Below are 26,905 nucleotides of genomic sequence, written 5' to 3' on the forward strand. Positions count from 1 at the left end.
TACCCTGTCCCTAAAAATCAGGATATAGACCCTGAACCCCTCATTCTTTCTCCTCAGTGACAAAGGTCTATAGTTCATACATTTTATAACCTAATTTTTTAAATATTATTTAAGTTGTTCTCCAAAACAATTTCACTGAATATTTAAGACCACGTTTAGAAAACTTAAGCACTATAGTTTTAAGCCAGCTGTCTAGGAACTTAGTTTGGACACATGAGAAAGATGGTCAAGAATCAAGAGCAGTGATGGGGTCTTGGGTACCCAGGGGTACACTGGACTGTTAGGGTAGTAAGGAGAGTCTGAGAGGTGGCTTCAGAGGTCTGGATTAAGTGTTGGTTTGTCTGTCCTTTATTAAACAATGGATCGTGTCCATTTTCACCTCTCATTAGAAGGCGCGCGCGCGTGTGTGTGTTTGTGTGTGTGCACGCGCTCACTCGCACTTCCTTTTCCCTTTGAATTTCTCCTTGGTACTGTTAAGTGTGTACTTAATGCAATGTTTTTGGAGGGGGTGGGCGGCTAGTAATAGCTGCCTTAAAAACCTCATGAGCTCCCCCTGCTGTTTTGCAGCTGACAATACAAGTCCCTTCTATTTTAATTTCCAGAAGCACAGAAGAATGAAAGAGAATCCCTCGTGGGTCTGTTTGATCTACGAGGCAGATGAATACTTGTCAGCTTTCTCCTGAAGGTTTACGAAATCACAGAGGAAAGGGAGAGTTAGCATTTGATCTGGGCTATCACTTAACCTAGGGCACCGGAGTTGTCCTCCTCATTTGATCTAAGAAGCGGGTCTATACCACTTTTGAATACCTGCCAATGAAGAATGAAGAAACATATTATGAAGTTACATCAGATCTGAAATGAAATGGCTAAAAGCTGGAAGATGTGTTTCTAGTCATTTCATTTTTTAGTCTGTAAAGATTTGGAAAAAAGCTAATATGTTTTTAAAATATGCCATTGATACAGTTTCTGTTGCGTTTAATTTTTTCTCCAACACTTCTTGAAACTTTATATGTGGCTTGGTTTAAATTAACTTAATTTAATTTAAATTAATTTAGTGTGAATTTTCAGTGAGAATTAAATATCACATAGAAATCACCTTTGTTAATCAATATTTTTTCATATAAGTGTATAAGTTATCAAGTATCATTTAACACAAATTAAAAGTATCAGAAGATATGCATTTACCAGATTACAAATATATATGATGAAACACTAGTCACCAGGCACGGGGTAGGTCCTGGGATATGATGGTGACCAAAACAGAGGTTTCAGTCTTTGTATATCTTATAGACTATGAAAGGAGGCATTTCTGTAATAAAACATTCAAATAAATATATAACTTAACATTATGAGTTACTTTTGAATATGACACCAAAAGAACAAGCAATAGAAGAAAAAAACGGATAAATTGGATTTCAAACTTAAAAACTTTTATGCATCAAAGTACACTCTCAACAGAGTGAAAAGCCACCCCATGGAATAGAAGACAGTATTTGCAAATCATATATGTGATGAGGAACTAATGTTCAGAATATACGAAGAACTCTTACAACCCAACAACAAAAAAGCATAGGCAAAGAACTCGAATGTCTGCTTTTAATTCTTTTGTGTATATACCCAGAAGTGGAATTGCTGGATCATACAATAATTCAACGTCAATTGAATAGCCATTTCTCCAACAATATTCCAATGGCCTATAAGCACATGAAAAGATGTTTAACATTAATGGAATGTTTGATTTGCATCAGAGAACTACAAGTCAAAACTATGAGACTCTACTTCACACCCATTACAATAGCTATTATTAAAAAAAAAAAAAAAAAAAAAAACAGAAAATAACAAGTGTTGGTGAGGATATGGAGAAACTGGAACCCTTTGCATTGATGGTGGGAATATAAAATGGTGCAGCCATTGTGGGAAACAGTATGGGGTTCCTCAAAAAATTAAACATGGAATTATTGTATGATCCAGCAATTCCACTTCTGGGTATATACACAAAAGAATTAAAAGCAGAGATTCAAGCAGATACTTGTATATCCATGTTTATAACGACATTATTCACAATAACAAAAAGATGGAAACCTCCTAAGTGTCCATTAATGGATAAATGGATAAACAAAATGTGGTATAGAAATACAATGGAATATTATTCAGCCTTGAAAAGGAAGGAAATTTGGATACATACTACAACCTGGATGATATTAAAGAAATTATGCTAAATGAAATAAGCCAGTTACAAATGAGCACATTTTGTTTTGTTTTGTTTTGTTTTTTGAGACAGAGTCTCACTCTGTTGCCCAGGCTAGAGTACAGTGGCATGATCTTGCTCACTACAACCTCCACCTCCCAGGCTCAAGCAGTCTTCCCACTTCAATATCCCGAGTAGCTGGGACCACAGGTGCACACCATCATGTTCAGGTAATTTGTATGTTTTGTAGAGATGGGGTTTCGCCATGTTGTCCAGGCTGGTCTCAAACTCCTGACCTCAAGCGATCCACCTGCCTTGGCGTCACAGAGTGCTGGGATTATAGTTGTGAGCCACTGCACCCGGTTCAAATGAACAACTATCATATGCTTCCTCTTACATAAGGTTCCTAGAGTAGTTGCATCCATAGAGACAGGAAGTAGAATGGTGGTTACCTGGGGTTTGGGCTAAGCGGGAATAGGGAGTTCGTGTTTAATAGGTACAATTTCAGTTAGAGAAGATGAAAAAGCTCTGGAGATGGATGGAGGTGATGATTGTGTTACCAAATGCCAGGGGTTTGGTCTAGGTCCTGCTGCTCACCACACAGGAAGCCAACCACTGAGACAGCGAGTACTGCCAGGAGGAAGCTCTGACTGGGTGCTACAGCTGAGGAGATGGGGGCTCAGTCTCAAATCCATCTCCCTGATCAACTAAAACTAGGGCTTTATATAGCAGGGAAGAAATGTAGCCATGTACGGGAAAACAGGAACTTGGAAAGGGGAAGGAACCAGTCCTGGCGAATGAGGGGCCTGGGTCTCATTGTCTGGATGTAGTGATTTGGTGAGTTTCAGTTCTTTGATACTTTTTGAGAGGGCTGGGAGTCCTTTCCTGAGGAGGACACTCAGATTAAACAAATGTAAGTTTTAAGCTTTAAGACCACAAAGGTCTATTTCTATGTTTATCAAAAACAACCAACCAACAAAACAAACAAACAAAAAAACTGTCTATGGAACTACTGGGTCTGTTTCAGCTGCACAGCAATGTAATGCCACAGAACCATTCACTTAAAAGTGATTAAAATGGCAAATTTTATATTATGCATATTTTGAGACAGTTTAAAATAATTACGGTAAGTAATTTGAAGGAGAGAAAAGCAACAGGTTTCTACCACCAGATATTTGGGTGGGTAAGGGGAGGTGGTACAGGACAGCCTTGCTGACACCTGCTGTTGAGCGTGGTGAGGGGAGTGGGAAGGGCGTTGTAAGGCCTGTGCTGATAAGGCCTGTAGTGCTCTGAGGCACCGGGGGAGACCAAGGTAGCAGGTGCAGAGGCAGCAACGTGGGGAGCAGAAAGCCATGAGGGTAGGGAGGAGGGCAAGAGTGGAGCACAGTCCTGTCGCTGGGGGGAGGAGCTTGGGTTTTACCTGCAGCAATGAGAGGTTAAACACTGTCTAAACTCCACCTAAATAGGCCACTCAGACTGCTATGTGGGAAACAGATTCTGAGAAGCCAAAAATGTAGCCCGGGAGGCCGGTTAGGAGGCTGTGGCAAAGATGAGAAATAGTGGCTTGAACTACGAGAATGTCACAGGATATGGAGACAAGTGGAAAGACTGAAGGTTTTGGTGATGGACTGCAAGGGGGAGGGGGGAGGGAGGTGCCCAGGCCGGTGGAGTGTCAGTGCTATGGTAGGCAGAACTGGCTGCCTGGCTCGATCTGCTCTGAGAATTAGGATCTGTTATTTCACCTCCAGAAAAATGAATTGACAAGGTACTTTTAATTCCTCAAAAAATAATGCTCCATAAATCTAAATTATTAGGATGGCAGTTCAAAGCTATCCACTACCCTGATCAAACTTCGTTTCTCATCAGCTGGATCATAGGATACGACAATGACAGTAATGGGTAATAATTGTGATGTTTTAAATGTCTCTGGGCCAAAAGTGCATTCAGAAGTTAAAAGGTGATCTCAAGCTGCTTGTCAGAATTGTAAATGAGGTCATTGGAGCAGTTTTAAACTTTCAAATCAATTTTTTTCCTTCAATGTGACTGAAAGTAATATTTGGGAAATGAATGGGGAAGAGGTTGGGGTATTTGAGTGAAAAAGAGAATCGCTCTCTATTCACTTGGTAGGCGAAGTGTCAGTGAATAGACTGCACTGGAACCTCCCAGCTCAATAAGCCAGTGAGCTTCTGCCTAAGGAAGTGAGACAAGGTAGTCACTCTTGTGCAAGTCAGAGGAACCGATTAGCGTTGCGACTCTTAGAGCCAATAGGAGTGTGAGGGGGCACGGAGAGCATGTCCGTGACTGGCAGCCCAGGACAGGATACAACGGGAACGTGGGAGGCGGGCGGACAGGCGAGGCTGGGAACAGCTCTGAAGGGGCCAAAGTGAAATGAAGACTTATTAACACTTCATTCCAGTTGTTTAGAAACAAAGCACTTAGTTTAGCAGAACGGATGAAACCTGAGTCCGATCCAGCCTCTGGATCCAGCTGCAGGAATAGAGAACACAGAGGGACATATGCGGCTCACTACAGCTCCACCAGCTCTGTGACTGCCCTGGCCAAGTAGCCAATGTATTGATCCAACAGATGGATTGTAAGGAAATGACAAAAATGGAAGGGGAATGTGTGGATTAGAAGAGATCTGAAAAACATGCCAAATGTTTTCAAATGAGCAAGACAAAAACTGGACTGTCCAGGGATGCATTTGGGTGTTAAAACTATGTTTTAAAAACATCCATGGAAATGATTACTATAAAAATCAGGATAGTGGTTAGCTAGTTGGAGAGAAAGAGGTTGTGGTTGGGATGAGGTCACAGGGAAGGGGCAAAGTTCTATCTTGACCTGGGTGGTGGTTGCAAGGCTGTTCACCTGAAGATAAATCATGAAGCCCCTATTTGCTTTGTGTGGTTTCCTGGATCTTTGTTTTATTTTCTAATAAAAAGATGTTTTAAAGTGTTCAGTTTTTATGAGGCATTACATTATCTTTATTCTGTTCACTAACACTCAAAATCCTATCCCCATAACTTAGCAGTGCAATTTGGCCGTGTTTACATCAGGCCTGTTTTGTTTTATTTTATTTTATTAATTTATGTATTCATTTAAAAATAGAGACAGGATCTTGCTGTGTGGCCCAAACTGGTCTTGAACTTGTATCTTCAAGTGATCTTCCCATGTCAACCTCCCAAAGTGTTGGGAATACAGACATGATCCACCATGCCTGGCCTATTCTTTTGTTTTTGTTTTTGTTTTGTTTTTTGAGACAGAGTCCCTCTGTCGCCCAGGCTGGAGTGCAGTGGCACAGTCTTGGCTCACTGCAACTTCGGCCTCCTGGGTTCAAGTGATTATCCCACCTTAGCTTCCTGAGTAGCTAGGATTCCAGATGGCCACCACCACACCTGGCTAATTTTTGTATTTTTAGGAGAGACAGAATTCCACCATGTTGGCCAAGCTGGTATCGAACTCCTGACCTCAAGTGATCTCTCCGCCTCAGCCTTCCAAAGTGTTGGGATTACAGGCGTGGGCCACCACACCCGACCCCTATTCTTATAGATGTGTATTTTTTATTATTGAAGTCGTTGTTATCATTTCCATGTCAAGCACACTCTTCCTCAGGATCAGTTTCAGTGGCTACCGGAAACCAGTCACCTGCGGTTGGATCTTCGGGTTGCTTCCACTACTATGGAAAATACTTGTCATTGTTTTCAAGTTTGGAAATTGGCATTTGTGTAATAAAGATGCTATTGTTTTAATTATACACACACACACACACATATATATATATACACACATATATATATTTCTTTTTGGGGGATAGAGTCTTGCTATGTTGCCCAGACTGGTCTCAAACTCCTGGACTCAAGCAATCCTCCCACTTTGGCCTCCCAAAGTGCTGGGATGACAGGCATGAACCACGGTGCCCGGCCTTAAATGTACATTTTATCAGAAATAGTAAGAGACTCCATTTTGTGTTGCATTCTTGCTCTACTCAGTTTAACAAAAAAAGAGCCTCATCTCAGAGCTTCAGCTACCATAAGGAATTGTTACATTGGTCTTTTATAGACAGTTCTCGAGCCCATACTCTGTGCCAGACTCTGTGCTAAGTTCTGGGGTTGAAAACATGAGTATGATCTAGTGCCCTATTAAAAAGCTCGGAGATGAGCAGCCGTCAAAAATAGTGCAGAATTATGAGACTGAATTAAGTGGATATTGGGCTTCAGCTCTTTCTAGAGGAATCCCACATAAATGCTACAAATACGGGTCCCTATCTCGGGTCTTGCTCCTCTCTAGTTCTTTCTCTACACGGAAACCAGAGATTGAAAGGCATATCTAATCAAGTCTTCCAACAACTCACAGGCCGTGCTAGACAACCACCAGCTCCTCAAAAGGGCCTCTTGCATGCCTCGGGGCCCTCACAACGATGTTCTCTCTACCTGAAACCTCTTTCTTCCTTTTCTTTCTCATCTCACCTGGTTAATTCCTACATTTTCTTCTGGTATCAGCTGAAATGCAACTTTCTCTGCCTCAACTCAACCAGTTGAGAGTCTCTGAGGTGGATCCCCTCTGCCCATGCCCCAGAGTTCCTCTTTTGGACTTGTCACACTTTAATAATTACTTACTGTATCTAATACCTTCCTCAATAGCCTCTATCTGCTGTCAGCACATTGCTTGCCTTGCTTCCAGTTCTCTCAGTCGTGGCACGCACAGGCATTTAACAGGCATTTGTTAAATGAACGGCAGGGGTCGTGCACACGTTATGAAGAGCAACAGAGAGCAGTTCCTCATGGGGATCGGGACGTGAGCAGATGGAGCATCAGAGGAAGCTTCCCAAAAGAGACGGAGACTACCCCCTAAAGAGGAGGCTGGAGTTCGCCATGTAAAGAAGGGACGTGAGGCTGCTGGGGTGGTGTTGGGATGACTCTTGAGGCAGAGGAGTCTCTGCAAAGGCCAGGGAGAGCTCCGCAAGTTCAGGCAACTGCAGGTACTCTAGGCGACAGAATTGTCAGGGAGTAGAATGGGCCAGTGACCCTCGCCACGTAGAAAGACCTGGTTTGCTGGAAGGATGCTGCACACAGACCTGTGATCCAGCGCCTCACACCCCAGTACACGTGCAGCCCTGCTGGGGACAGACGCAGTGTTGTGTCATTTCAGATCCCTTGTCTCTCTCAGGTGGGATGTTTATGGGGAAAAGCCTTCACCAGATTGATTGCTCTCACGCTGGACTGACCAGCAAGGACTACCTCAAGGTGATTCTGACTGGCTGTGCGACATCTTGGACAAATCTGAGTGTGAAATGCCGGGAAAGCGGTGAGACGGAGGGTGAGTCACTTCTAGGGGAGAAGGAAAATTAGATATGCGTTTGTATTTATTCATAAAATAACATACTGTTTTTAAAAAACAAGAATTTAAAAATTACTCAGTTTATGTGTCTGTGCGGACTATCTGTTAAAGGATACAGAAAAAGCTGATGCTGGTGACTGCTTCCTAGGATGGGCAGTGGATGGCTGGGGACGGACACGAGAGGAAGATTTACTTGTCACCACATACGCGTTAGTATAGTTGACCTTTTGTCCCATATAAGTGTATTAGCTATTGAAGATGTATTTTAAAATTAATGTGTGCATAAAAAAACTGTAAGGAAGCATATCAAAAAAGCTAACAGTGCTTATATCTGGATGGTGGGACAGGTGTTTTTGTGTCTGCTTTATCCTTTCTATGTGAGCGTGCATTGCTTTGGTAAACAGTTTAAAAGGGATGTCGGCTGGGTGTGGTAGCTCATGCCTGTAATCCCAGAACTTTGGGAGGCCAAAGCAGGAGGATTTCTTGAGCCCAAGAGTTTGAGACCAGCCTGGGACACAGAGCAAGACTCCATCTCTACAAAACCAAAAAACTTAGCCGGGCAAGTTCCGGGAGTCCCAGCTATTCGGGAGACTGAGGTGGAAGGATCACTTAAGCCCGAGAGGTCAAGACTGCAGTGAGCTATGATTACATGACTGCACTCCACTGTCTCTAAAAAAAAAAAAAAGAATTGTTAATGGAAAGGGATGTGATTTTTTAAAAAGCTGAATTTTAAAGACTGTACATTGGGACACTCAACTGCTCAGTTTTGAAGTCACGGAGGACGACAACTTTACACCGGGAGAGAAGAGTATTTCTAAACTTAGCCTTAGACCTTGCTATTCTAAGGGAGTATGAAAATGTTGCTGATTTGGCAGCTGCTGTGTAGAAGAAAGCACACTGGGCCGGGCGCGGTGGCTCAAGCCTGTAATCCCAGCACTTTGGGAGGCCGAGACGGGCGGATCACGAGGTCAGGAGATCGAGACCATCCTGGCTAACACAGTGAAACCCCGTCTCTACTAAAAAATACAAAAAACTAGCCGGGCGAGGTGGCGGGCGCCTGTAGTCCCAGCTACTCAGGAGGCTGAGGCAGGAGAATGGCGGGAACCCGGGAGGCAGAGCTTGCAGTGAGCCGAGATCCGGCCACTGCACTCCAGCCTGGGTGACAGAGCGAGACTCCGCCTCAAAAAAAAAAAAAAAAAAAAAAGAAGAAAGCACACTGGACTGGGGAGCACACGTATTATAGTTACAATTCTGATGCTGCCGTGAAGTAGTTACATGGCTTTGGACAAGCTGTGTTGGCCCTCAGCTGCAGGCTGTGTGTGATGAGGCGTACTGCAGAGGGTACTGTGGGGACGAAATGCAGTGACTGCGTGGGAAAGCACCTACCACCGTGGCGGGCCCTGGGAGGCGTCAAAGAGGCTCTTTTGGGCAAGGTGGCCCCCTCTTCATTTCTCCCAGCTCCAGGGAGGCCTCTCCAAACAGTGTGTTTGTTGTATGAATGCAGCGTTAAGACAAATCCTCTGCCCTGTTCCAGTGGCTGCTCTGCACTCTTAACACCTGGTCCTTCTGGAGCCATCTTCGTACCTGATACTTAGCAAGTTCTAAAAAAGATCTCTGGGCCAGGCGTGTTGGCTCAAGCCTGTAATACCAGCACTAAACAGTATCTCTGTCTTCCTTCCTTTTTAAAATTTTTTAGAGGTGGGTTCTCTGTACATTGCCCAAGCTGGTCTAGAACTCCTGGGCTCAGGTGATCCTCCCGCCTTGGTCTCCCAAGCAGCTGGGATTATAGGCTCACACTGCCACACAGCCTCCTTTCTTCCATTCTTAATATTTTCCCTGATGCAAAGAGGGAGATGCTTTAAAGACAATCACCCAGGAAAACAAAAAAAGAAAAGAAAAAAGAGACAAATGCTAAAATTAAGACTGCTTCAAAGAAAAAAAAAAGGCAGTGAATTGTCAATATCAACAATTTTTCAAAAATTCAATATTGTAAGTAGGTAACCAATTTTAAGGGATACAGTTTTCATCCATGTCGAAATCTCATGCAGATTTCATTTCTTTCTTTTTTTTTTTTTTCTAGATGGAGTTTCACTCTGTCGCCCAGGCTGGAGTGCAGTGGCACAATCTTGAGTCACTGCAACCACCTCCTGGGTTCAAACGATTCTCCTGCCTCAGCCTCCTGAGTAGCTGGGATTACAGGTACATGCCACCATGCCTGGCTAATTTTTGTATTTTTAGTAGAGACAGGGTTTCACTGTGTTGGCCAGGCTGGTCTCGAACTCCTGACCTCAGGTGGTCTGTCCACCTTGGTCTCCCAAAGTGCTGGGATTACAGGCGTGAGCCACCGTGCTCAGCCAGATTTCAGTTCTAATAGCTAACAGCTATGGAGTTGAAACTATTATCCAGCCACTGCTCTGTTAACTTCTTGAATCCTCCCACCCACCAGTGGGATAGGCACACCGGTCCCATTCACCTGGTGCAAACTGAAACTCAGAGCTGTGAAACTGGGCGCTGGAGGTCATACAACTAGAAAACAGCTGTGCCTGGACTGGACTCCAACCCAAGCAGTCTAGCTCCAGGACCATGTTCTTAATCACCATGCCTCTCAGTGATGCTATAATTAATGCCTCTAGCAATGGTGCTATTTAACTATAAGAATTAACGAAAGTCCAGAGAAAACATAGAACACACATTCCATATAATTTTGTCAGCATTTCATACCTAGGGTTTCTGAAGCCATTCCAGAAACAGGTTTGTATGAATGGGACAATGTTGCAACAATTATGCGTTTCCCTTCACCTGGGGAGGATAAGGACCAACCTTTCACTGGTTGAAAGAGTCAGCAGGGCTGTGTGTGCTGACCAATCGCCTAAGGGAAAAGGTACTGGGACTTTTCTTTGCTTCACGTTCCCAGTCCTCATGGGGTCCTTCTTCCTCTCACTCTCTCTATAGTCCAGCCCAGAGTTCCTACTCCATTCAATTTCCCACCCCCATTTAGTAGCATTTCAATAACTTCCCCCCATCTCCCATGCCCCTATTCAGCATAATGCTGCTTGCTGCCACTCTTCTGTTTTGCTTCAGCTCTACTTGCTATAGAGGGAGTTGGTCAAAAAGTATAATCGCACAGATTTGCAGACTTTCTTTATTATTATTATTATTCTACTTTAAGTTCTGGGATACATGTGCAGAATGTGCAGGTTTGTTACACAGGTATGTGTGTGCCATGGTGGTTTGCTGCACCTATTGACCAATCCTTTAAGTTCCCTCCCCTTGCTTCCCACTCCCTTAACAGGCCCTGATATGTGTTGCACCCCTCCTGTGTCCATGTGTTCTCATTATTCGACTCCCACTTATGAGTGAGAACATGTGGTTTTTGGTTTTCTGTTCCTGTGTTAGTTTGCAGAGGATGATGGCTTCTAGCTTCATCCATGTCCCTGCAAAGGACATGATCTCACTCCTTTTTGTGGCTACATAGTATTTCGTGATGTATATGTACCACATTTTCTTTATAGAGGCTGTCATTGATGGGCATTTGGGTTGGTTCCATGACTTTGCTATTGTAAATAGTGCTGCAATAAACATACGTGTGCATGTGTCTTTATAGTTGAATGACTTCTATTCCTTTGGGTATATACCCAGTAATGGGATTGCTGGGTAAAATGGTATTTCTGGTTCTAGATCCTTGAGGAATCACCACACTGTCTTCCACAATGATTAAACTAATTTACATTCCCAGCAACAGTGTAAAAGCGTTCCTATTTCTCCACATCCTCGCCAGCATCTATTGTTTCTTGGCTTTTTAATAATCACCATTCTGACTGGCATGAGATGGTATCTCATTGTTGTTTTGATTTGCATTTCTGTAATGATCAGTGATGATGAGCTTTTTTCATATGTTTGTTGGCTGCATAAATATCTTCTTTTGAGAAGTGTCTGTTCACATCCTTTGCCCACTTTTTGATGTTTTTTTTTTTCATGTAAATTTGCTTAAGTTCCTTGTAAATTCTAGACATTAGCTCTTTGTCAGATGGGTAGACTGCAAAAATTTTCTCCCGTTCTGTAGGTTGCCTGTTCACTCTGATGACAGTTTCTTTTGCTGTGCCTAAGCTCTTTAGTTTAATTAGATCCTGTTTGTCAATTTTGGCTTTTGTTGTCATTGCTTTTGGTGTTTTTGTCATGAAGTCTTTGCCCATGCCTATGTCCTGAATGGTATTGCCTAGGTGTTCTTCTAGGGTTTTTATGGTTTAGGGTTTTATAGTTAAGTCTTTAATCCATCTTGAGATAATTTTTATATACAGTGTAAGGAAGGGATCCAGTTTCTGTTTTCTGCATATGGCTAGCCAGTTTTCCCAGCACCATTTATTGAATAGGAGATCCTTTCCCCATTGCTTTTTTTGTCAGGTTTGTTGAAGATCATATGGTTGTAGATGTGTGGTGTTATTTCTGAGGTCTCTGTTCTGTTCCATTGGTCTATGTATCTGTTTTTTTTTTGTTTTTTTGTTTTGTTTTGTTTTGTTTTTGAGACGGAGTCTTGCTCTGTCGCCCAGGCTGGAGTGCAGTGGCCAGATCTCAGCTCACTGCAAGCTCCGCCTCCCGGGTTCACGCCATTCTCCTGCCTCAGCCTCCCGAGTAGCTGGGACCACAGGCGCCGCCACCTCGCCCGGCTAATTTTTTGTGTTTTTAGTAGAGACGGGGTTTCGCCGTGTTAGCCAGGATGGTCTCGATCTCCTGACCTTGTGATTTGCCCGTCTCGGCCTCCCAAAGTGCTGGGATTACAGGCTTGAGCCACCGCGCCCGGCCCATGTATCTGTTTTGGTACCAGTACCCAGACTTTCATAATGATAGTTTCTTATCTCCCACGTGAGCCAGAAGTAAGTTGGGTCCATTGAGCTCTAACCTAGCAATTCTATTCACTGGGGAGCTCTTTCCTCTGGCCCTAGGTTTCCTTCATGCACACCCTTGTGTACATAAGCATACACCCTGCACACACGTATGTGGCACTCCTGGGCCTGCACCGCTCATGCACACAGGCATGTATATATATCTCCATTCCTAGCTGCACGCAGATAAGCACCCACGTTCTGGGCTTTTAGGATAGCCAGTAACGATTTTTTCTTCCTACTGTTCTCAGAACCCTTTGATATATAAATGTAGGTGACAGGCAGAGATTAAAATGTCTCTTTTGCAACTGACAGAAGGATGTGACATCAGTTTACAGGGACAGTGGGCTTGCAACGTTTCACCTTAGAATTAAGCTTATCCAGACCGGGCACGGTGGCTCACGCCTGTAATCCCAGAACTTTAGGAGGCCGAGGCAGGCAGATCACGAGGTCAGGAGAGCGAGACCATCCTGGCTAACATGGTGAGAAACCCTGTCTCTACTAAAAATACAAAAAATTAGCCGGGCGTGGTGGCGGGTGCCTGTAGTCCCAGCTACTCGGGAGGCTGAGGCAGGAGAATGGCCTGAACCCAGGAGGCAGAGCTTGCAGTGAGCTAAGATCGCGCCACTGCACTCCAGCCTGGGCGACAGAGCGAGACTCCATCTCAAGAAAAAAAAAAAAAGAATTAAGCTTGTCCATCACAAGCACAGGAAGAGCTAGACATCTTCCAACCAGCCTGTCGGGCATGCTTGCTTGCCTTCTGTGGGCAGGCTGACACCAAAGAGAAAGGGGCTGAGTGGAGCATGCCTGGGTCCTGCTTCCAAACACTCCAATCAGATCCCTGAGGAATATGAAAGGCATGCGGAGAGGTGCTGACTGTCACTCCAGTAATATCCCTCCCCATGGAGCCAGGAGCAGTGGGAATAAAAGTCCCTCTCAACGTAGACGCACATGTAAGTATCGGGCACACATGTACATGGATCAATCCTCTGGCCAGGCCGTGGGTGTTGGGGAGTCAGACCTCAGGAACCAGAAAACCAGGGAGAAGGAGAGCTGAAGGCCAAGCAGGAAAGTGAGGGGAGTTGGGGGACAGAGTCCAGGGAGCTGGGGGGCTGCAGCAGGGCTGGAACCTGCATCTCGGGTTGACTCCTCAGGGAGTGGAGCGGTAGGTGATAAATACCATAGGCAAAAGGGAAAAATGGAATGGAAAACTTAAACAGAAAGTGAGGGGGAGGCTGAGAAGAGCATTGAGGTGCTACCAAAAGTGTGTTTAAGGAACATTGAATTAGTTTGTGTCCCTCTTGGGCCAAAAAAAATTCGCAATGGCCAAGATTTGTACATGAATAGGCATTACACTGTAGGGAGTGTGTGGCTGCAGGTACAAGAGCTGTCATACAACAACATGAGGCCAAATTTCTGTACCTAAAAGCTTGTAAGGGATAGCATTCCAAATTTAGTAGAGGGGATCTGACAACCAATCATAGCTTGAAGCAGGGCGCAGGACTCCAAGGCTAATGGTGGGATGAAGTTAGAAACCCCTATCCTGACTTCTCCTAAATGAAGACAATTGTCTGTTCCAGAGCAAGCCTTGGGGGTTTAAAAAGCCCTGGGATTAAAGACTTTTCTCATGATTTGCCTGGGCATTTTGTTTTGTAGCTTGAACTGGCCCTAAATATCTAACTCCTTGGAAGGCAGAGTAGATTAAAAATAACTTATTATAATAGCTAACATATACTGAACATTCCGTACGGGCCAGGCACTGTTGGGAGTGCTTTGATGTCCCAACTCAGTGAATCCTCATAGCAACCCTAGGGAGTATGCACTTGTGATAGCTTTTGTTATCGATGATGAAAGAGACTCTGAGAGGCCGAACAACTTGTCCAAAGTCACACAGCTAGTAGACAGCAGAGCTGGAATGCAAATCCAGGCTGTCCAACTCCAGAAGCTATACTCTGAATCATAAATGAAGCAGAAAGGAGGGTGGAAGCTGACTTGGCCCCACCTGGAGCTTTTCCATGTGAAAGGAGCAGAACTCCATCAAGCTAGTTCTGAACCCAAATTCTGCAGTTGTGTTCTGCATTTAGCTGGACCTGTGGGGAGAGTTCACTGCCCTACCCAAGCAGGCCAGGCATGGTCTCCTGCTGCCAGACCACAAGGTAGAATGTCCAGGAAAAGGCAAGACAGTTGCTCCTTCTGACAATCCTCAGAACGTGTGTGGAGTGCTCCATGGATTTCTGGGTGGATGTACAATTACTTGCTAGTCTCTGATGACACAGGGTGGCAACTGAGGATAGGGAGGACCTGATACAGAACTCCAAGAGCTCAGCACTGTTAGGCAGTTCATTCAGCCATTCCTCAAGTATTTATGGAATTCTTCCTCACACCCATGAGGCCTTTCATTTCTTGTTTCTCTTTGCAGACACCCACTACGAGGTTTCCAGAAGTCCATGCGTCTGTGGGCTCAGGCACTTCCCATGGCAGCTCCTCCACCTTCCTTTCCTGATATCCAGCAGCTTGGACTGGAGAGGTTCTCACTGACACACGGGGCTGTCTTTGTTCAACAACGCTTGGAAGAACAAGTGAGCTCTGTATTACCGCCCTTTCGGCAGGGGCGGCTGGAGTGCCTGGAAGCGACTAGTTCCAGCCCTGCTGGGCCACAGGGACCCACCCCAAGCACCAGCCATCAGCTTTGTTCTTCGAGCTTCTGGAGAAAACCTTTGATTTCATGGGGATGATTATTTTTATTCTTGCCCACTCAAGGATGAAGCCCAAGAAAAAAGAGGTTGCCCCTTTCAGAAGCATCACAATGGGTTACCTCCACCCAAACCCACTGTTTTTTGTTATTTCTAGGTTTGGTTGGGCCTCTCTTGGAAACCATTACTATACAACTTACTTAAAGAAAGTGGAGGGATTGGGCATAAGAGACTCAGACAGAGGGAGACAGGAGCGGGGGCTATAGCTGGGAAGCCGGAGGTAATGTATTGTCAGAGACACTGCAAGAAGAACACATTCACGTCACAATCAGATTTGAATCCATTCCATTTTGTAGTGACATTTTTAATCTTTTGCAAAGTCAAACTATTCCAAGATTGACTTTTAGCCAAGCCTGGAGAATTGGGACTTTGGGTGAAGGTTTCAGAAAAAGACACAAAACATACACATGTACACACACACAGAGGGGGAGAGAGAGAGAGAGAGAAAGGGGGAAAGAGAGAAAGGGGAGGGAGACTTTTATCCTAAAGTCATTGTAAATCCAAAGCAGGGTTTTATCCTCTACAGTTAAATGAGAAAGGAAAAAAATCAAGAATACCAACATTTGAGGTACAAAGACTGTCATGGACCAGTGGAAGTTTGCAAAATTATATGTAAATGACGGCAGTTTTTACTGCGGTGGCCCTGTGCATTCCCAAAGCTAATCCCAAAGAGAAAATCTACTTAGCAAAAGAAAGTTTTGTCTAATTTGGTTAACAGTTGAGAAGTGACAAAAATGCTGAATATATTAATAATTTATATTTCCAGGGTAACACTATATCTTTAATGCTTCACTGCCGAAGGGAATTCAGACTGGCTTAATGCTCAGAGAAGAAAACTCTGAAAGGCCTTCTTCATATTCTGTATCCAGCGTGATGAAAATGGGTGTAAGACATGTGTTCCAATAATAGGCACCATCCTTTCTCCCCATTTCTGCATAATTTGTTTTTATCCCATATTGCTCAATGTATATTTGTTATCCGGAAGGGCCGCCTGGTCTCACTCTCACTTCCATGCTCCAGCTCTATCACTTCATAGAAAGGAGAGAGCTCACATTTTATAGACAAGTTATTTCAAGAACCTCTCACAAGCAAGACCGTTTCTAAAGTATATGTTTCTCCTGGCAAAACATATACGTGTAATTTTCACTTTACGAGCAATGTAATGAGGGCTTCTTCTTCTTCTTTTTTTTTCCTGTGTGTGCATAATGAAGTTTGATGGTTTACAAATTGCAGGTCATCCCATTCCATGACCTCAGCAAACAGTCTAGGTCAGAGCTTTCTTAAACCCTGTCCAGAGAAAATAGAATAAGTTAATTTATAGTCTTCCAGCGGATCTGGGAGAAGACAAATCACCACAGTTCAGCGGAATGGCCTCTGAAAACAAAGAGGAAAACGTGCTACCTAATTTCGAATTATTTATTTAAAAGGCATTAAAATTAATGAGGCACAAAAGTTCAAAGAAAAATTTAAATACCCACAAACGCAAATTTAGCCAGTTGGATACATTGTTTATTTTACCTATTTACATAAAACGACGGGGAGCCCTGTTTTGCCCTTTGAGTCTTAGAGAAACAGGATTTTAGCTTGCCGTTTTAGATGTATCGCTATTTTGTGGGTAGGGCACAGATGCCCTGGAACTGAAAATCACAATCCCCTTAAAAGATCACTAGCCAAGTCTTTCCTGGATTCCAAACTTTCCTCACCACGTTCGGGGTGGAGCGAGATTTAAAAAAAAAAAAAAAAAAAAAAAAAAAAAAAAAAAAAATCACACTGGGGAAAGGATAAGGAGGACTTTTCTCTCCAAGCCTGAGAACTTAAACGGAGAGCCCAGGGTCTCCATCCTGCACCAGTGGCCGAAAGGTGGAGGATGGCGGGTAGGGAACAATCCCCTACGGGGTGGGGAAGGGGCGTCTCCCAACCCGGCCTGTGTGGATCTCTCGCCTAGACGCCCAGCGCCTCCGAAGCTGGCCTGCTCTGTGCGCAAAAGGCAACACCAGCTTCTTGGAAGCCTCTGGCGCTGAGTAGTTGTCAGCAGTGATGCTTCCAATCCTCAACTCAGAACTGTACTTGGTTCCGGTATTTTTTTAGAGGTTTTTTAAGACTGTAAACTCAGCCACACGCCCCGGCTTTGGCCCGGGTGTCGCCGCATTCCAGACCCGCGGGCGTGCGGTGCGCGCGTCGGGCACTTGCCTCCGGGTAGGAAGCGCGCCGGGTAGCAGCTGGCAACAGTCCGCCTAAGTCAGTTTGGGGCAGGTCCTTCAATTTGCATTTTCTTGAGAGCCAAGGGCAGTGTTCTTCGCCTCCCCTGTTTCTCTGAGGCTAATGCTCAAGATGCGCGCTGGGCAGGTGCAGGGAGCCGCGAATCCCGCCCTTCAGCGACGCCTGGAATATCTGTCTGAACCTGCATTTGACGTCCGCCTCCCTCAGACTCCGCAGCGGGCCGCTTACCAAATTACTGAGGGCTGTTACCTTGAGCCCTGTCAGCCTTGCGCCCTTGGCACCGCGGAGGGGATGGGTTGGGGATGAGCAGAAGATAATAAATAAATCCCTCTCTTTGGGTCTTTATCAGAAAACGTTTATTACCAGGGGGAGATCCTTCAGAAGACTCATTCGCTCTTTGCCTCCCCCCGCCCAGTTTTTTTTTGGGTACAATATTTACACAATATATGTACAATATATACAGCATTTCTCCTAAGCAGCGCCCAAAGCGCAGAGAAATCTGGCGGGCGAGTGGGCGTCAGAGTACCGGGGGGTGCTGGGGCGTGTGCAGGTTAAGGGCGTTGGGGTGCGCGTGGCCGATCAGGTTGAGGTAATGCCGGTCCAGGCCCTGCACCGGCGTCAGGAAGGGGCTGTGTTGCTGCGCTGGGCTCGCGAGCTGCACTGACGCGCTGGGCAGGTAGGGCAGTGCGGGGCTGCGGGCCGCGCCAGGCGGCCAGGGGAAAGGCCCGGCACCAGAGCCCTGCGGCAACACAGCGGCCTCGCCCGGGCTGTGGCCAGCGAACTCCGGCCCCGCAGGGTGCAGCTGGTAGGAAAAATCCGGCTCCGGGAGCGAACCCAGCGGCGGAAAGGCGGGCTCCGCGCCCAGGCGGGCCTTGGACTGCAAGAAGGCAAGGATGCGCGCGTACTTGGTGTCCTTGGTCTCCATCCGCTCCACCGTGGTGAGGTAATGCACCAGGTTCTTCATGCACTCGTGGTAGCCATAGTGGAAGTAGTTGGCAAACTCCGCTAGAAGTTCTGCTGGAGGAACGAGAAAGCCCACAGGACGGACACACCCTGAGCGCCCCTTTGCCACGGGAGCCCAGAGCGGGTGCAGGGCACCTCCCACCACATTTTCTGGCCAAAGTTCCCATTTGAGGCCCGCCCTCTCCTCTGCGCAGTCTTAGAGACTGGCAAGGAACGCGCAAACGCCCCCTTTCCCTGAGAGCCTGACCCCACCCACCCACCCGGGAAGAGGCGATGGAACCAGCCTCTCTGGAAACCAGTTCTCCCTCGCCGCCTTGCTGTCGCCGGGCCGGGAGAGGCGCCTTCGCAAGACCCCTGCCCTCCGGGAGAGTGGAGCTCCAGTAGAGCTCTCGGGAACGCTCAGTCACTCCCCTCCCAGCCCCAGGGTCTCTGGGTGGCGCAGGCGCCTGACCCAGGCGTCCCATTCCCTAACCCGTGCCCACCTTTTTCCCTTCCCCGGGGAAAATCAGCGGAGTGCAGTGCTCTCAGGTACTGAACGGTCATCTCGAGGATCTCCGCCTTCTCCAGCTTCCCGGAACTCTGCAAAAGGAGGAAGGGCCCCTCGCAGCGGCCCGGCGCCTGCTGGGCGGGCACTGTGGCTCTGGAGAGGACCAGCCAGCGGGCGCGGCAGCGGATCTGCGCCAGAGCCTCCTGAGGCTCGCCCTGCGCTCAGGCTCCCTGAGAGGGGCCCGCAAGTGAGGCCCTCTGTGTCTGCAGGCTCGGGCGTCTCCGCAGAGTGGCCGCAGAGGCCTCCCAAAGCCTGGCACCCGGCTCCGGGCCGCCAACGTTACCTGCTTCGCCAGGGCCATGGGCACCGTCTTGCCCAGCTCGTTCAAGCAGCGGTTGATCCTGTCCCTCCTCCGCTTTTCTATCACTTTATGCGAAACGGGGGTTCTCTGCGAACAGAGGGTTGTACGTTTAGGATGGCTTTGCCCGGGAAGTCGTCTAGGGCGCGGCTATAGCAGCTGCGTGCTAACCGCCTCTCCAGCCGCGCACACTGCTCAGATTCGCCCTAGGAAGGGACTCCTGGCCCGCCACGCTCGGGCCGTTTGAGCTCTGCCCTCTCACGACCGCGCTGGCGCGCTCCCCTTCCAGCCACCCTACCCAGGCCTTTGGGGAGGTGGCCACCAGCCTCTGGGCACGGACGTCTCCCTGGTTCAGCACCCTCCTCTCTGTATCCCACCCCCTTCCCAAACCACTCGAGATTCCTCCACACTCAAAGTCCCGTGTAGGCACTTCCCTGCCGTCGGTCCACACAAGTGGCGGGTCGCTGAGTCAGACGCCTCCACCACCAGGGCGCAAGTGCCATTTGGGCTCAGCCGACTCACTTTGCGTTCCTTGAGCTTGTCTGACATCCTGGTTAGTACGCGCCCTCGGGAGAGGCGGTGGCGCAGGGCACCCGTCCACTTTTCCGCCTCGTGTGCCTCCTCGAGTGTCCCAGGTAGACTGCAGCCTCCCAGCTCCGAGGGTTGCCTTATAAAGCGGCCATCTAGGGCTCCAAGTGCATTCACGAGTTGAATTATTCCATAGGATTAGGGGAGCTGCGTTTGGAGGATGTATGCATTCAAGATCAGTTTTAAAGAAGTTCAGAAAAAAAATTTAGCAGCCGAGGGGGGCGAGCTGGGGGCAGATCAGCTTTGTTAATCCACGTGGCCCTTCAAAGGACACGTGATCGGCCCGGGAATAACATTTGCATGGCAACAGCCCCGGCGGGAAAAGGAGGCGGTAAACGGGCCGGCGGGCGAGCGAGCGCCTGTAGCAGTCGCGGGCGCGGAGCGCAGGGGCGCAGTGGCCGCGGGCACCGGGGGGCGAGGACCCTCACAAAACAGTGTCGCCTCTTTTAGTTCCACCGCTGAGTCTCACACGATCGCCTGTTTACAAATCCCAGCAAGCCCGCCGTCCCAGCGCCGAGTGCGTTTTAAAGCCTGTCCAGAGTCATTAAAGTAATTAAGTAAGCCTTTAATAGGCTGTTCCGCCGGGTTCAAGGGAGAGCTCTTGGAGACGGAGGCGCCCCGTTTGTTCCCAGGCTTTTCTCACACGACTTGCTGACACGTCCTTCTCCCCCCTTTTTGTTTACACCGCTTTATTTGTCCGGACATCCCGGCAGGTGTGGGGCTGCGGCTGGCACACGAGGCTCCCGCCTCGCCTCGCCTCGCCCCTCCCGCCGCTGTTTGGCACGCGACGCTCCCCCCTACCCCCTGACCACGTCGCTGGCTTTCTTTTCTCCCCCCCCCCCCCGCCCCGCTCCCTCTTCGCAGGGGGAAGAGGCTCAATTTGTAGCCTATTATCCTATACGAAAATGTCCATTGAAAAGTATGAATAGTTTCATTGGGTTAAATTTTAATAATGCCAGAGGGTGGGGGAGGAGAGACTGGCGGGCGTCCGTGTGTGTTTGTGTGTGAAGGGGCGGGTGGGAGGATTGGGGGGCAACACGGAGAAGAGTGGGCCGAGAAGAAAAGGGGGAATGCAGCTGGCCCAGGCGAGCATTATGCGACGTCACCTGCGAGAGGGGGCGCCTACAGACCCCTATTCATTTGCCTAATTTTGGTCAATTTAACAAACTTCAGGAGAAATTATTGTGGCTTTGTCAGGGAGGGTGAAGCCTTCTGATCGAATTAACAGCATGTTTTGATCCGGTAAATGTCATTAGAAAGGGAGAAACAATCGCGCTTAGAGGGCTCTGAGTAATGCGCCCAAGTGGAGACGCCAAAGCGCACGGCTCACAAAGGGAGCAAGTAGCTGCCACAGGGAACTTTTGTACCCGCCCATCGCCCAAGTTTTGACACAAAAAGGCATTATTTCATACTTGAATACGTTTAATCCAACGATTGTCTATTTTCTGCAAACATATTTTCACAGCATTGTTAACTTTTTATGTCTCCCTTTCGCGGCCCTCTTTTCTTAACGTTTGGGGGCGGGAGAGCGCAGACACTTTGGGCATCAATATTTGTCACTGAAAAGGGCCCCGTGAAGTTTGGGAAGTTGATCTCTTTTTTATGGTTTTAGAAAGCGAAAATATCGGGGGGAGGAGGAGGGAGGGAAGGCACGAACAGAAACGAGGGAGGAAATTTGCTGGACGGGCCCAAGGGGAAGGAGGGGGGCGGCGGCGGCTGGGAACTCTCTTGGACGCCTGCGCCTCTGCGGGCAGCCTGGCCCCGCGGCCAGAGGCCTCCTCCCCCAGGACTGGCCTCGCTCACAATTGCTGCCTCGGATCCCATACTCTGGGGGCTCTGAGCTTGCGGGGTGTGGGTGTGGGGTGAGCTTTCCTGCAGATGATTTTTGTTTTGTGGCCCTTTCTAGAGCCACCGAACTCTCACCTCTCTAATTTTCTCCATCTGGGAACAGCTGAGACCGCTTCTCTATCTTCTTCTTTTCTGCCTGCCCCCGACCCTGCCTATATTCTCTCTACTCTGCAGGGCAATGGCAGGGCCCAGCGCCCCCAATGGGGTCGTTAGACCTTGGCAGAGGTGGGTAGGCGGCTCTCCTCTAGTTGGTGGGACCTGGAAGCCTCAGGGCGCAGAGCCAGGCCTGGGGTGCCAGACCTCCGGGAAGCCATCGGCTCACCTGCTTCGGCCTGGGAGGTGTGAGGGCGCGGTCTGCACCTCGCGCCCCTAGGCTGTCCCTCTTGATCCTGCCTCCAGTCTCCTCACGACGTTTCTTTTCTGCTTCACGCCAGATTGGACACGATCCACACCCTCCCAGGTTACTCTGCCAGCGGAGAGTGCCCTCTCAGGGGTTGTCAATTTCAGGATATTCACTCGCACACAAAGGGATTAAACACGAACCCTTATCATCCAAATTAACTAACGTGAATGGGTAAAAGGGAGCGCGCACACTTCGCACTCCCACCCCCATTTTTAAGCCAGCGGCCGGGGCGTTGATCCTCTTACTGCCAGTGTTAACCGCCAGCTGCAGGCACCTTCCACCGGCCACATTTTATTCCACGCACAGTTTAATTTCCCGGGCTTGGTCTCGGCGCTGGGCTCAAGGCTTGCCCAGGGCCAAAAGTACCCGCGTGCAGGTGAGGAGGCAAGGGAAGGCGGGTGAGTGGAGACTTGGGCGCAGGTGCGCAGCCTCGCCCGGTCCTTCCGCTGCTGCAGCACTACCTGCGAAACCTGGAACGCCCCCCGCTTCAGGATAGGGAAGGAAATACTTCCTTTCTCCCTTCTCGGCCCGGGTCTGGGTCACACACGCTGCCCCAGAGTGGGGCGCCTCACAGCTGTCTTCTCTTTGCTCCTCCTCAGGGGAGTGATCAGGAGTTCCCTGATCCTGACCTAGTTACCGCACGAAATAAGAGCAGAGTAGGGAAGAGCCGAGGTTTGCTGGAGCCAGCCAGCCTGTTCAGATCCCGGCCCCACCGCCCACCAACTGGGCGAGACTTGAGGCATCTCCTGAATCTACTGTCCCTCAGTTTCCTCATCTGTAAAATGGAAATAATGTGTCTACCATGTTACCGGCTGGTCACTCCAGTGGAATAGGTAAATACAGACGAGGCACCTAAAAGAAGACTGGATGGTGCAGTTAGGGTTTTATTTTGCCTGCAAATCTTTCCTGTGGTGGCTTTTCTGTGTTTTATAGGGTAGTGTGGAGTTTGCACTGTTTCATGGTTTTTCCACTCATTTCATTTTTTTGCCCTCATCCCGGAGAAATCTCTAGCCCCCCTGAAAAAGTCACAGTAATTCCTCCTGAAGTTTGTTTAATTGACCTAAATCAGGCAAATGAATGGGGGCCTTTGGGCACCCAGGTGACATCACATAGTGCTACTGGCCAGCTGTGTACTCCCAGTGTGTGTGAGGCTGAAAGGGGCTCTAATCACAGGACCCTCTCAGCATCCTGAGATGCAAATATTAGCATCAAAATCAAAAGAAAGCTAGGAAGCAAGATTGCCTGGAAATTAGACAGTGCTTACTAAATATTACTCTGAGTTTAGCCTCCTGGCATCTAAAGACCTCTACTGGAGAATACAGCAATCACAAGCCGACTGTGATTATAATTATCATTATTTTTAATATTAGTTCTTTGGCCCCATAGGTTTGACATGTAGATTGCAAACACTGAAAGATGGTTTCTTTTGTGTTTCCTTCCAATTTTTAGAAACTGAGGATTTGTGGGCTTGGGGGAAGTGGATGGATGGAAAGAAAATAATACAGTAACTTTAGACAAATTGCACTAAGACAAAGAGTTCTGGGTAATCCCTCCCTCCACCCCTGCCTGCAATACACAAGTTGACTTTCTAGACACATTAACAGTACTGGAGATTTCATCAAATGTGAGGAGCCCTGGCTGAGAGCAGGAGAACACCAGCATGGCTGGCCCTACTGACTTCTGAGGTGCTGGGAAGATGAGGCCTGGAGGGAGCCCAACTCCCGGGCTCTGTTATGAAGTGAGCAGGATGTCAGGCTGCTCCCTCTGGAAGGGCCCACAGGAGCATGGCTCCAGCACCCCACTTCACGCTCGAGGGTCCTGGGGTACCACGAGGAGCGGCTGCCTGAAGTCTCCCATTTAGCATTTGTTGATTCTCTGTGTGAACTCCTCCAGGGCTGAGGAGGAAGGCTGGCTTCCTCCTGTCACTGTGAAGGAGGACTGGTCAGATTCCTGTGATTAGGGCTGGCAGCCGTTCTGTGGGACACCTGCTGCACGTGGCGTGTGTGTGTGTGTGTGTGTGTGTGTGTGTGTCATCATTGCCAGGAGGCATTGGCTGCGTCTATGCCCCCGTTACTCCTTTTTCTACCTTTCATGAGTCCCGTGGTAATGGCACATGGTAAGCACCCACAGTGAGTCCAAGCTGGCAATTCCAAGCAGAAAGGGACTTGGTCCTGCCTATTACAAATGTGCGCTTGAAGAAGGAAAAAGTATTCATACTGATGGTCCCAGGACAGCAGTCTCCACACAACAGTCACTCCCAATGTCTGTCGCAGCAGCCGTAGGTGGCACTGGCTATCCCGTTGGGCTGGCAGCTTCTCTGGACTTTCCTTGCTCAGCACCTCTAATTCCTCTGCACTCTGGTCACCAGTAGTATTCTCAACCCAACAGCGATGCCACCAGGAAGAGCCTGCCAGGAGGTGCTTGTTGGTGCAGTCAGGTGGCAGCGAGAGGGCTCCTGGGGAGCACTTCGATCTCTCTAACCACGAGGACACACACTGAAGGTGTGTGCTGCTCTCTGAAGCCCAGGCCTGAAAGGAGCCCAGAGACATGAGAAACATGAGTCCAATGCGAGGGGATTTCCCAGGGCTTTCATTTCTAGCCCCTCTGTTCTTGTCTCTGAGCAGCTTAGTTCTTTGCTTTCCAGTGCTCTTTTTAGGTTTAGTACCTGGCAGTGAAGGTAGCAGCAGTGACCACAGTCGCTCATCAACACCACAACCTATCAAATGATTCAAGTGCTTTCACCTTCTCCAGCCTTTGGAAGAAGCATTGGGAGCGTTACACACACTCCACTAGAATCTCATGCCTCCAGAAGTTGGGTTTGTTTTAAGTAAAAACTAAGCGCTCTGATTCTTTGCTACTGGAAATGTGGTCCTCAGAACAGCAGAATCTCACCACCCAGGAGCTCGTTAAAAATGCAGAATCATAGGCCTCTCCCCTGACCTCACTGAATCAGAACCTGCATTTGAACGACACTCCCAGTTGGGATGTGCATTGCAGAGTCTGAGAAGCACTGCTGCAGCTGAAGCTGGAAGGCACCCTGGCTACCTGACGAGCAAATCCCAGGGGGGGATTGGCCACCCCAGAAGGATAGTGGGGAGCAAAGGTGAAGGAACTTTCAGGTTGACCTAACTGGCATGAATTAACTGCACAGACGAAAAATCTTCCTATGCACAAGATGGGTTTTGCAGCACTCCTTGTTCCAACACTCCAGAGGATATTTCCAGGACTTCTGCCTACTCCTGTATGCAACAGTTTATTTCTTGCATGTCTCTCCAGACTTTGCAAGTAGGAGATGCTCAAAATGGTTGTTGCGTTGTTTTTTTGTTTTGTTTTTGAGACAGGGTCTTGCTCTGTCGCCCAGGCTGGAGTGCAGTGGTGAGATCATAGCTTACTGTAGCCTTGAACCCTTGAGCTTAAGCCATCCTCCTTCCTCAGCCTCCTGAGTAGCTAGGATTATAAGTGCATGCCACTGTGCTGGCTAATTTTTATTTTTTGTTTTGTTTTTTGTATGGACAGGGTCTCATCTCAAACTCCTGGCCTCAAGCAATCCTCCCACCTCAGGCTCCCAAAGTGCTGGGATTATAGTCCTGAACCATCTTGCCTGGCCTCAATATAGTTTTGTTGAATGAAGAAAAACTGGGATGGGGACTTCAAGAATTATTTTGGCATCAATTTTGCAGCAAATTCTGTAGGCAGTCTCTCACTTGGTCACATTTTACAATTTATTTTTGGACTTTTTTTTTTTGAGACAGAGTTTTATTATTGCCCAGGCTGGAGTGCATTGGCATGATCTTGGCTCACTGCAACCTCAGAATCCTGGGTCCTGGGTTTAAGCGATTCTCCTGCCTCAGCCTCCTGAGTAGCTGGGATTACAGGCACACACCACCACGCCCAGCTAATTTTTGTATTTTTAGTAGAGACGGGGTTTCACCATGTTGGCCAGGATGGTCTCAAACTTCTGACCTCAGGTGATCCACCCAACTCGGCCTCCCAAAATGCTGGGATTACAGATGTGAGCCACCGCATCTGGCCTATTTTTGGACTTTAAAAGGCACTCAGGGCCAAGCAGTGGCCTGCACCTGTAATCCTAGCTCTTTGGGAGGCTGAGGCAGGAGGAGGGCTTGAGCCCAGGAGCTTGAGACCAGCCTGGGCCACATAATGAGATCCTGTTTGTATAAAAAATTTAAAAATTAGCCAGGCATGGCAGTGGTGCATGCCTATAGTCCTAGCTACTCAGGAGGCTGAGGTGAGGGGATCAGTTGAGCCTAGGAATTAGAGGCTGCAATCAGCCATGATTGCACCACTGCACCGTGAGACTCTGTCTCTAGAAAAATAAAAGCGGTAAGTGGAGGGAGCATACATATAAGGATTGAGAAAGAATACTTCGAGGGAGGCAGCAGAATAGCTGGAGGTGTTTCTTTCCATATTTTGATGTTAACATCACTTAGAAAGCATGTTGCAGGTGCCATTAATTGTGTTCATTATGGGCTCTGGTTATTCTCGGCCACTGCCTTTTTCCTTTGGGCTGATAGTTACAACTTCTTGCACTGTGTTAACTGGAGCAACCATCCAGCAGTCATTGCCCTGCAGAGCTTTGGCTTACTGTGTTGAGGGGCATTTTTTTATGGCTCTCAGGGAGGTGAAGTCAGCACTTCACAGAAAGATTTCATCTGTTTTCTGGGGCTCATAATTTGAACTCCTCAAATTTCTCCTCTTTTTCTAATTGCCACTGGGCTTTTGAACATGTCGTGCTCATGCTGGCCAGGACCTGGGATGGAGAGATCTGGATATATATATCCTGACTCTGCTCACTGAATGGTCTCGGGCAAGTTGCTGAGTCTGTTTCTGCAACCGTAAAGCAGTGATGATGGCATCCACCT

General features: G+C 47.9%; 1 protein-coding gene and 1 long non-coding RNA gene across 12 annotated transcripts in view; one reads left to right on the forward strand and one right to left on the reverse strand.

Annotated features, from left to right (window-relative positions):
• LOC139362264 (uncharacterized) overlaps nt 1-17,908 on the forward strand; it is a 67,494-nt gene extending 49,586 nt beyond the window's left edge. For 2 of the 9 annotated variants that reach the window (XR_011620731.1, XR_011620729.1), the window contains exons 8-10: nt 603-2,418; nt 6,926-7,074; nt 7,355-8,564. This is a non-coding gene — a long non-coding RNA (uncharacterized lncRNA). Of the gene's footprint in view, nt 1-602; nt 2,419-6,925; nt 7,075-7,354; nt 8,565-12,720; nt 12,888-14,824 lie in introns of those variants that run through there. The other 7 variants (XR_011620733.1, XR_011620735.1, XR_011620738.1 and 4 more) reach the window with 7 other exon arrangements.
• LOC105466571 (helt bHLH transcription factor) lies at nt 17,648-20,169 on the reverse strand. 3 transcript variants are annotated; one of them, XM_011715610.3, is made up of 4 exons: nt 19,709-20,169; nt 19,172-19,276; nt 18,824-18,920; nt 17,648-18,392 (listed from the first exon to the last, which is right to left on the reverse strand). In XM_011715610.3, exons 1-4 carry the CDS (start codon nt 19,733-19,735, stop codon nt 17,896-17,898), a joined length of 726 nt encoding a protein of 241 aa, XP_011713912.1. In that variant the 5' UTR covers nt 19,736-20,169; the 3' UTR covers nt 17,648-17,895. The 3 variants fall into 3 exon arrangements, with proteins under 3 accessions (XP_011713912.1, XP_070948859.1, XP_070948858.1); XM_071092758.1 differs by having other exon boundaries at nt 17,648-18,395; XM_071092757.1 differs by having other exon boundaries at nt 17,793-18,395; nt 18,824-19,043; nt 19,577-19,735.
• Between the last annotated feature and the right edge of the window lie 6,736 nt (nt 20,170-26,905).

This window comes from Macaca nemestrina, chromosome 3 (assembly GCF_043159975.1).
Source record: "Macaca nemestrina isolate mMacNem1 chromosome 3, mMacNem.hap1, whole genome shotgun sequence".
NCBI classification, from domain to species: Eukaryota; Metazoa; Chordata; class Mammalia; order Primates; family Cercopithecidae; genus Macaca; species Macaca nemestrina.